The sequence below is a fragment of the Tamandua tetradactyla genome, chromosome 3 (assembly GCF_023851605.1).
Source record: "Tamandua tetradactyla isolate mTamTet1 chromosome 3, mTamTet1.pri, whole genome shotgun sequence".
NCBI classification, from domain to species: domain Eukaryota; kingdom Metazoa; phylum Chordata; class Mammalia; order Pilosa; family Myrmecophagidae; genus Tamandua; species Tamandua tetradactyla.
The window spans coordinates 197,125,250-197,136,476 of record NC_135329.1 but is presented as its reverse complement, the minus strand read 5'-3'; the positions used below and the strand labels follow the sequence as shown (position 1 = coordinate 197,136,476).

Here is an 11,227-nt window from a genome sequence, read left to right as displayed (position 1 = left end):
TATATTAATATCATGAGGAATGGCAAAAATTCTTCCTTGAACTATGGCGGCTCTTGACAGTGAGCTAATAAAAGAATAAGTGGTCCGAGAAATGCATAAACTAATAAATAAGTTATTAAGAAGTGCTTTGAATTTGTTGAAATCATTATTTAGGGGCCCCAGCAAGGGAATCCGAGGAGCACATTCCACAGGGCAAACAGTGATCAAAGCAGCCGTTCTTCCCACCAGCCCTGGCACACGTGCGGGTCAGGCATGGGTTGATTAAAGAGGGGATTAACTCCCTGCTGTCCCAGGTCTGTTTGAATGCACTAAGCCTGCCTGCAAACCTGTCTGGAAGCATGGTGGACTTGAACTCTCACTGTGTTCTCTGCTCTCATCAAGTCTGAGAGGTTGCAAGCTCACAGTTTGCCTTACTCCTACTTCACTATGGTTTCTATAGCTGCTGAACTAAAGTCTGTAATATGCAGTGCTGGCAGGGACCAGACAGCTTTCCTCAATGACTAAGCAGGTCTCAGCCACAGGGGCCCCCCCAGTATTTGCACCAGGCTAGGATGCTAAATGGCCCACTGTGAGCATTAATGCCCTAACATGTCCCCTTAAAACAAATGCGGGACTTAAGTACAAATAGGGTGATTGATACATCCTTTGGCAACTTTGCGAAATTAAGGGCCCAAAGTAGCGAGGTTATGTTCGACTTATGGTTATCCCATCTATAGCCTGCCTTCAGCGCTTCTGTTCTCCTGCCTCTAAGGCAAATCTGACTTCTGAGTCTTGCTGTCTCACTGATACCTCTTGTCTGTCCATACATTTGTATTCCATTTCCAGACCTAACACCGCCTTGTTGGATCCGAGCTCCCCTGAATTCTCCGCCGTGGTATCAGTGGGCGATTGGCTCCAGGCCATTAAAATGGACCGATATAAGGATAACTTCACAGCTGCTGGTTATACCACACTAGAGGCTGTGGTGCACATGAACCAGGAGTAAGTACTCAGCGATGTAACACGAAAGGGTAAATCTAGATTTAATAGTATTTTCCTTTTTTTGCTTTGAGCTGCATAATCATCCTACTCATTTAAAAAAAAAAAACTGGAATGCCTCTCATTTTGACTGAGTATAATTTTACACAGACTTTATGAAGCGCCTGCATTGCTGCATTCAATTGCTTAATTAAACATTTTAATACACTTGGCTTGTTGTGCTGTATGAACTGTGGCTGATTCAAATGTGTGTCTGCATGAAGTCCAGAAAAGAGATTCTCAGCCCTCATGACTTTTCTGCTCTTTCTTTTTTCTCCTATATACAGTGACTTGGCAAGAATTGGCATCACGGCTATCACACACCAGAATAAAATTTTGAACAGTGTCCAGGCAATGCGAACCCAAATGCAGCAGATGCATGGCCGAATGGTTCCTGTCTGAGCCAGTACTGAATGAACTTGAAACTCTTGAAATTAGTTTACCTCATCCATGCACTTTAATTGAAGAACTGCACTTTTTTTACTTCGTCTTCGCCCTCTGAAATTAAAGGAACGAAGGATGTCTGCAGCATTGTTTGGTGTACAGATTGCTTGAAACTTGTGGGGCTTACAGCAATGACGACCTGTCATTTGAATTAGACCTGGAACACATTGTTTCTTGGAAGTCTTTCTGTCCATCACTAGTCTGTAAAATACATGTACCTATATAAATAGAACATCACCTCCGAGCGTTATGCTGTATTTGCTGCCAGAAGCTTTTCTGAGATATCCTTGATCCTCTCTCCATTTGGAATTACAACCCTGGTATTTGTTTGTGGAATAAATTACAGTCATCCCTCTTGGAATGAAGACCATGCCCAGGAACATTGTTGAAGAACTCAGCTTTAGCTTTTAGGGCTTGGGTTCATACCGTGGAAAAAAAAAACAAACCTACACGAACACCACGTGGTTCGCCAGCATTGCCCCTCATTGCTCAGCTAAAGCGCAGGGCAGGCTGCCTGGCGGATTACTATTACTATGGGCGCAGGGCTGGAAAGAAATGGAAAATGGATTTAAAAAAAAAAAAAAAAACCCAAGAACCATACACCACCTAACTGGACAATTGAGGTCTGTTTCTTTGGGCCCTGAGGCTGTGCCATATAAAGTCTTATTTTGGGACTCTATAAACTTATTGTAACTACCTTTTGGATAGCAGGCTGTGACAATCTTGAATAGGGAACTTTCATACTTCTTTTAAAGGAGCAACCCCAAATTTAAAAGGTAAGTTGAAAGAATAGGTGAATGAATCTCTCTCCAATGAAAACATAAAAGAAAAAAATGACCTTATTTGAAATACTAAGCAGTAAATATGTCTCTATCAACTGAAGCACATAAGATCAAGATAAAACCTCCCAAGCAATCCCACTGACTTAGCATTACCATATGCCAGGCAGAGGCTAAAGTACCATTCTCCCTTCCCTCTCTGACTTTATGCATATTATGCAGAAATCCCATCTTTATGTTAAATAACAGCAATAGTGTCTGAGAACATCCTGAGAAACTGTAAAGGGAAATACTGTCCAGCTCTGCTTCCAAGTAAATATTACTTCACACCTGCTGGTTACACCCTTTTAGAAAGCAGCACTCACCATGAATACGTATTCCAAGGAGTCATTGATAAAATATATATAGTTAATAAAATATTTAGAAAAGTTTGTTGTTTTGTAAGGTGGAAGATCTTCTCTCCCTAATTAGAAGAAAGCATCCTAGAGGGAGTCCTCTGAATCGATGCTGTACATTCTGTCTGGATGAAGCAGGATTGAACTTGGTGTAGTAGGTAGAGCTGCAAAGGATGGCAGGAATAGGCGTTGATGAAGACAAACCCTTCCAGGGGGTCACCTTGGAGAATCTATCCCATCCGTCCCAGTCTCCTGCCATCCCCTCATTTCATATGTGTTCTTCATTGATGCCTCCTCCCCCTCATGGTTGTCAATGGACCTTCTTAATAGATGAGGTGATAAAATGAGGCAGTGAAGTGTAGAGGCAGAAATGGGGTTTAGAGTCTGTTTTTAACTGCACAGGTGCTTTTAGGCAATTGATGTACTCGAACTCCTTTTAGCCTCAATTTATTTTCATCTGAAAAATGGAGATAATGCAGATTTCAGAGTTATGGTACTCCATTAGATAATGCATACCCCCCACCTTATCTCTATAGTAGTTATTCTGTTCATTCCCTTCCTCCTTAGCTACAAAATAGAACAGGGTGGCATTGGCTTCTTCAAAGATTTCAACCCTTTTTCGATGATAGGGAGAGGAGATCAAAAAAACCACTTTTTAAAAATCTCGTGCTGATCTGCCAGAAGAAGTATCTGAAATATGAACCATATATTAAGTCAGGTTTAGGCAGATGGGACCTAGAACCCCAGTGACCTTGCTTTCCCTCACACAGGGCTCCTCTTGCCCTTTGGTGCCATTCATTCATGCCACAGACATTTCTTTTTTTTTTAATTAATTTAAATTTTTAAAAAAATGACAAGAAAGAAACACATTCTCAACATGATCATTCCATTCTACATATATAATCAGTAATTCACAATATCATTACATAGTTGCATGTTCATCATCATGATCATTTCTTAGAACATTTGCATCAATTCAGAAAAAGAAATAAAAGACAACAGAAAAAAATTTATACATACCATACCCCTTACCCCTCCCTTTCATTGATCACTAGCATTTCAATCTAAAGTTATTTTAACATTTGTTCCCCCTATTGTTTATTTTTATTCTGTATGTTTTACTCATCTGTTGATAAGGTAGATAAAAGAAGCATCAGAAATAAGGTTTCCACAATCACACAGTCACATTGTGAAAGCTATATCATTATACAGTCATCTTCAAGAAACATAGCTACTGGAATATAGCTCTGCATTTTCAGGCAGTTCCCTCTACCCTCTCCATTACATCTTGACTGACAAGGTGATATCTATTTAATGCGTAAGAATAACTCCAGGATAACCTCTCGACTCTATTTGGAATCTCTCAGCCATTGACACTTTATTTTGTCTCATTTCACTCTTCCCTCTTTTGGTCGAGAAGGTTTTCTGAATCCCTTGATGCTGAGTCACAACTCATTCTAGGGGTTTTCTCAATCCCTTCATGCTAAGCCTCAGCTCGTTCCAGGATTTCTGTCCCATGTTGCCAGGAAGGTCCATACCCCTGGGAGTCATGTCCCACGTAGACGGGGGAAGGTGGTGAATTTGCTTGTTGTGTTGATGGAGAGAGGGGCCACATCTGAGCAACAAAAGAGGTTCTCTTGGGGGTGACTCTTTAGGCCTAATTTTAAAGCCACAGACATATCTTAAGCATCTTCTAGAAGCCAGGCAGTACCTTAAAGGAGCCTTTCACCTTAACCTTTTTGGGTCATGTGCCTCATCCTTTAGAGAGTTTGCTTTCATTGAAATATATGCGGATATCTTTTCCATTAGTCTCATTTTCTGGTCTATTCCAGCAGTCTCTGTACCAGACCAGAATAGCCAGGGAGGATTTCCACTATTCAGAGATGGGACTTGTAACTCGTCTTGACTTCCTCGTTATTGGAAAGCAACCTACTAAAAAACATGCTTTACTTCCATAAAGTCCATTAGCCTTTGATGCTTTTATTTTTTATCCCAGAATTTTCTTCTTGCAACAGATGAATTAAATGACTTTGTTCATTCCTAGAAGCAAAGAGCCTGACTTTTTTGACTGGACAAGTTTTAACTTTTTTAACTGTGACATTTTTATCAAACAATAGTTCGTCTGATTTTAATGAGCCTTTTTCCCCCATAGTTTTACCCTGAAAGCTGTTTCTTAAAGAACAAGGAACATTAAATTTGATGCTGTCAAATCATGACAGTTAGTAAAAACCTTTTTGCAACATTAGTTGTAAAAGCTCTTCTGTTCAGAAGGAATGAGAAATTTGTTTTAAAAACTACACCAACAATTTTTTTATCACCACTTTTGCTCAGGTTTGTGTGTCCTGGATATTCGTGTTACAAGTTAACAAGTGTAGTTGGTTTTTTGCTTCCTTTTTTGGAAAAAAAAATATACAATTTTAATTTTTCATTTGTTTTCTTCAGTAAAGCTGTGGAGTATTTTGTGTTCTTTTCACAGTCCAATTCCAAAGCATGGCATTATGACATTATCTTTTAAGTAAAAACAGAAGGTAGTCTTACATACGTTGGATACTTAAAAGTTTTGCTTTCTTAAGTCAACAACTGAAGGCTTGAGGTATTTTTCTAAATATTGAGCACATTCAAAGGAGAATATTTCAAAAGGGAGATATTCCAGAATATCTCAAGTGAATATTGTATACTATACTGAAAGCATATTGCTCAGTAGGTACCTCTGCAATGAAATAAAAAGGCAAGGATTTAAAGAAAGGAGGAATTTGAAACCTTCTCTGAAAGGTTTCCTTCTCTGAATCTTAAAAAATTTAACATTTGGCATGCTTTGGAATGAAGGCCAATGGAAAGGCCAAAAAAGAACTTTACTTGTTTCTAAAATAATATCCAGTGGTGTTAGAAGTGTTAACTATCTCTTCAGCCTCCATAAAGTTATGCATTTTAGAAGACAAATGTGAGAGGAAGGGGAATGCAGCATTGTGTCCTGGGGCATGGAAACAGGACGCTGGCATCTGGACAGCTACGGATTCTAAAGGCAGACTATATGTGGACACTGGGAAATTCATGCCACTTTTCTTTATACCTCAGTTCTCCACTGCAAATTACAGATAATGATACCTTAATAATATCTTTCCTGACTGGTGGTGTTATAAGTGTATATGAAATACTCTTGGATATAACACATTTAAGATCCAAACAAGTAAAGTGCACCCTTACTCCAAAGTTGTCCCAAGTTTGGTTTAGCATTCTTGCACTTGCAGCTCCAGATGTTCTATTGATACATGGGGTGAAATGAAGTTCAGGGATAGGAAGCCGTGTGAATGATGCATCTTCACTTCACATGGATTTATGCTTTGGGGGTAAATGGGTTTCCATTAAGAAATGTGGTAGACCTGTCAAATTATTCCTAGCAGGATAAACCTGTCTCATTCAGCTTTGTGATTCATTAAATGATCATCTTATAATTAGAAAGACAGCAAAATATACAGGTAAACTTCATTACAATGAAAGGAACTGGATAATAAAGACAGGTCCAATGCACTGTTTATTTACTTACAGTGCATTCTCTTTAACTTATAATTCCACATAGACCATATGCTTTGTCTCCTCTCTGTCCGAGTAGTCCCTTATGATAAATGAGAACCCCGAATTTGGAGGAGTGGAGAAGACTTAATTTTCTAAACTCTTATCCTGGCATCAGTTAGATATAAAGCTTCACATTCCCATATTTCTCACTTCAAATATCCAGTCATTTTTACACACACACGCACACATGTGTACAGACCAAATCCCTAAACTGTCACTTAATATCGCAGCTATGTTTAGATCCAAGTATTTAGTCCAAAGGGACTTGGCAGATTGAAGTAGGGTAAATGTCTTTAACAAAAGAAAATCGCCATCAAGAGTTTGTCTGTCCATATGACATTGGTTGTACGACATCAGATTGTTAAGGCCATGATTTGTGTTTTCCTCATCTTTCTCATGAAAACCCGCTGGCCTGATGACATCCCCGCACATTCAGAGGGTTTGTGGACTTACTGATTCCAGAGAGGAAACAGTTGAAGAAAATATAGCCCATCCCTTTTCTCCCATTTTTTTTCTTAATTGTCAGAATGATTGGTACTGACAAGAGGCTTCTTGAAAGCATTGGTAGTTAACCCCCTGCCTGCATTTATAATCTCACATTACCTGCAAAGTAATTTCTATCTGAGTAATGTAAAGAAAAACCTTATATCTCCCCAAATTAGACTAAAGTGTTTTCTACAAGTTTAAGTAATGGTCATTTATCTCAAGGAAACTAAATTTTATTTATCTTTCCCTACAAGAAAACAAATATACACACAATAAAATAAGCAAAATAGTCTTTGAAGGTGAATTTTGGTCTTAGTCCTTGCTCTGTACCTGAGGCTACCCATTGCCAAGCACAGCCAGTGCAGGTGAGATATTTTCCAGGAGACCGTTTTGATGGTCACTTGACAGAGAGGAAAAAAGGGGAAATTGCTTCTTTTGGTTTGAGTTGATTATCTGACAAACAAGAGAACTGTGGACAGCCAAATGGTCCCACTGCACTGTGTCAGCCGTGGCCAATCCCAACTGATGGGCAGCTGTAGCTGATGAGTCCCTGGTATGGTGCAGGAAGACCCGAGCCCCCGCCGAGACCGCTGTCACTGGACATCACAGGCCTCGGCCTCTCAACGTGACCTGCAGCTTTCCTGTTTACCTGTAGGCTGTATGGCTCCCTCACTAAATTAGATACTCCCATTCATTAGAATTGCTTACTTTTTAGGGGAAACACCCAGTGCCTTTTATTTTCTAAAAGTTTGCATTTGTTCAATCATTTATTTCTGTTAACTTCTGGCTTAATGTGATGCTTCCAGAGGTGTGCCTGAGATACCCAATTTCCCTCTCCTGTGGCTGTAAACAGTAGCACAGTTTGCCTTTGACATCCTTTCACCAACTTTGGCCCTTGTTGTGTTGCGCAGCTGAACCATAGGTCAGGTTTTTCATTTCAGGGCCAGGCTGTACTACCTTAGTGGTCAAAAGCATGAGTAGAGACCTACCTATACCGACTGCATTCCAATCCCAGCTTTGCTCCTTCAGTTTGTGCAACCTTGGGGAAATTATTTGCCTTCATCCATATAATAAGGATAAAAGAGTACCTTATTTTAATTAAATTAGCAAACTTTTTTTTTTTGGCGATTATTGTTTTTCAGAGGAGGAAAGTCAGAGTTCCTAATCCCCCTCCTGAGTTACGGCTTCCTGAGCTATCCCAACATCCATGCACGTATATTTCTCCGAATATTGGTTGCTAATTGGCTAGTAAGTCTGGTTGGCATTCTGTCTAAAACCTTGTTCTGTTCTTCACAGGGAGGAAATTCTGCTATCTTGGCCTCACAGCCCTTCCTGTCAATTACAAAGCCCGTGGAAGAAGAAAAAAAAAAAAAGAACACACCCTTCTCAGTTTCTTCTTAACGTATTTCTTCTGCTTCGACTATGCCAGTTCTGGGGCAAAGACAGTGGTGAAATGACACCCATCCCCGGAAAGAATAACTGTCTGACTCTCAAATCCTGTTTCGGTGAAAGAAACAGCTGCCATTCCAGGTTCAGCATCTGTTCTCTGCTTGCACTTGAGGGATGTACTGTCTTGCAGCTCCAACTCTGCAGAGCCCCTGTTCCTAAACTCCTCGTGGATTTATTTATATGTATTTCCATCTTTCATTCCTGTACGTCACTTGGCAGCAGGCTACAGGTTTTCCTATGGACACCAGGCCAGGTGCCACTACACAAAATAGCCAGTTCCCATGAGCTGCCTATGATATGCATTGCTGAAGTAACATTTTACCCAGGGTGTGCCATTGCAGTGATATAAATATATTTTTTTCCTAGAATAAATATGACCTGACTATCTCTTTCAATGTGTGTATATAGGTGTGAGTGTGTGTGTGTATGTGTGTGCGCGTGCGTATAACCTCATGCTTAGAACTGCCTGTGAATGTTGTGGACCGCTGCATCTGGAGAGTTGTGGTTCCCCACCAGTTCCAAGATAAAGAGCCACATGAGAGAGTGGGCCTTAGACCATCCCATCCCCTTAGAGAGCACCCAGAAGCAATGTCTTGTACATCTGTGAGTGTATTTTGTAGCTGCCACACTAACCTTAATAAGCAATTCTACAGCCTTGGGGAGGCATTTTCACTTTAGTGGTGGAGTAATTATGGAATATAAACCCATTCAGGTGACAACCCATCATCAAAATCGCAAATCTGATTGATCTCATCTGAATCACCAGTTCCTTGATAGAGAAGGGGATGGAATTTGTCTGGAAACCCCAAATGGAATATGAGTAGCCTTTGTTTTCCTGCATAAATGGACTTGTTGAATGCGAGCAAATAAATATATGCAATTCGTATACTTAAGGAGATGAACGTAGCGTTGTCAGCTTTGAGATGATGTGTCCCGGATTAATACTTTGTCTCCCGATGTCACAGAAAGTACATGCCAGTGACTCTTGAGGTTAGCTAGCATAGTTAGGATTAAATGGCCTCAACCAATTGAAAGCTCCCAACTGCCATGGAACGTTACAGAGCAGTTCATATGCAGCTAACTCCAGTGGGCATCGGCCTTCTAGAATATGAGGTCCAGTGTGTGACGATTCAGTTTTGATGTGATATATATACCAAACTCCAGCCAACATACTGCCATTTTACATAACTCTGAGTGGCTGCCTTGCTTATTCTTAGCTATGGTTGCAGAAACTGTGGCCATTTTTATAAGCTATAACATCGAATCAGGGAAAAATTGAAAAAAAAAATCTGAACTGTATATTGTTGAGTAAAAAAAAAAAATCATCAAGAAATATTTATTACTTTCCGACAGGGTGTGTGGCATTGTATTCTCATAACTATGCCAGAGTGACAAAGTTCATTCACCCCTTTTGGGGGACCTTAATATATTTTTAAAGGGATGTGCCTATGCATTGATGCCTGCAAAATATGTATAAAGAAATGAGTTTGAGTTTCTGAGCAGGTCATCTTTCCCAGAGGGAGGAGTGGAAGGCCAAGTTCAGGGGCTTTGTCAAGCCTGTGAGCCAGTGTGAGCTCAGATGCTAAATCATGCTCAGATCTTCTACTAGGTAGCATTAAGCTCTTCCCCCACACCAAATTACGTAGGTTCAACATGTGTCCACCGGCCCCAAATTATTTTTAACAATCTTAGGAGTGAAATGTTCTGATGTGCTTTAAAAATGTCATTATTTTAAAGAAAATTCATGCTCACTGCACTGGTGGTGTGTTTTGAGACCTCTTGTATTCATTCTGTGAAGGATATGTGTATTAATCCATACACACTTAGAGCCTCATTATTTGTCTGAAGACACTTAAAATTCTGACCAGTAAAAAAGTTCTAGAAGCAATATTTCCACTTAATTCATTCTCCCAACAACATCAAGCATTGATACGCACTGAAGAGTGCATTTATTTTTTGTATCACTCCAAGTATGTTGGAATATGCAAGGACTGTGGTTAAAATTAGAATGTAAAAGGCATATTATAATTTAGTTCATACTGAAAAAGAAACTAACAGAACATTGTGTGGTTCAAAAGGTTCCAAAATTTGAACGATCTGTTGAGTTACACATAGATTTTCTATTTTGTTTTAATATGTCAAGATTTTTTCTTTCCCTTCATGAACTTTAGGTACACATAACTTATGTCATTTATTTATGGTCTTTTATACCTAGTTTGTAAAATTGTAAAATAGTGAACTAAATGCAAAGAGTTTGCATTTGAAAATAATAAAGTAGTTGCTGTATACAAACCTGGAATCCACTTGTCTCTTTTCAATACTTTTTTGCCATAAGTATGATATTTCTAAATTAATTAATTGTTGGCTTGTCATTAAAACAAAATCCTACATTCGAATTGAGGGTACTTATTTAGAGGATAAAAAGCATTAGCTTCTAATACAAAAGAATTGCAAGCAGGAACTCAAATATATTTTTACATCAATGTTCATAACTGCATTATTCACGATAGCCCAAAGGTAGAAACAACCAGAATCCATCAACAGATGAATGGATTTTAAAAATGCAGTATATATATATACACACACACACACAATGGACTATTATTCAGCCATAAGATGGAATAAAGTGCTGGTAGGGACTTCCTACAAAAATGGAAGAACCTTGAAAACATACGAAAGTAAAGAAAGCCATACACAAATATATTCCGCCGATATGAAATATCTAGATTCCACTGATACGAAATATCTAGAATAATCGAATTCATACAGACAGAAAGTATACTAGAGGTCACCAGAGGCTGGGGTGAGGGAGAATTGGGAGTTATTGCTGAATGGGTACAGAGTTTCTGTTTTGGATGATGAAAAACTTGATAATGGATGGTGTGATGGTAGCCCAACATTGTGAACATAATCTCACTGAATTGTAAGCATAAAATGGTTAAGATGGCAAATTTTATGATTTGTGTGCGTGTTACTACAATAATTTTTTTTTTAATCAGAGAAAAAAGCATTGCCTTCTAAATGGTCTCTCCCTTGAGCACAGTGTCATTAGCAAATCTGACTTAGATTCAGTGAGATACTGTA

General features: G+C 39.2%; 1 protein-coding gene across 2 annotated transcripts in view; it reads left to right on the top strand.

The window, feature by feature from the left end:
- EPHA4 (EPH receptor A4) overlaps window positions 1–10,421 on the top strand; it is a 149,242-nt gene extending 138,821 nt beyond the window's left edge. Inside the window, exons 16-18 of one of the 2 annotated variants that reach the window (XM_077155257.1) lie at window positions 826–981; window positions 1,305–2,237; window positions 7,991–10,421. In XM_077155257.1, coding sequence (XP_077011372.1) covers window positions 826–981; window positions 1,305–1,419 — 271 coding nt within the window. In that variant the 3' untranslated portion in view covers window positions 1,420–2,237; window positions 7,991–10,421. Of the gene's footprint in view, window positions 1–825; window positions 1,011–1,304; window positions 2,238–7,990 lie in introns of those variants that run through there. The other variant, XM_077155258.1, reaches the window with a different exon arrangement.
- The last annotated feature ends 806 nt before the right edge of the window (window positions 10,422–11,227 follow it).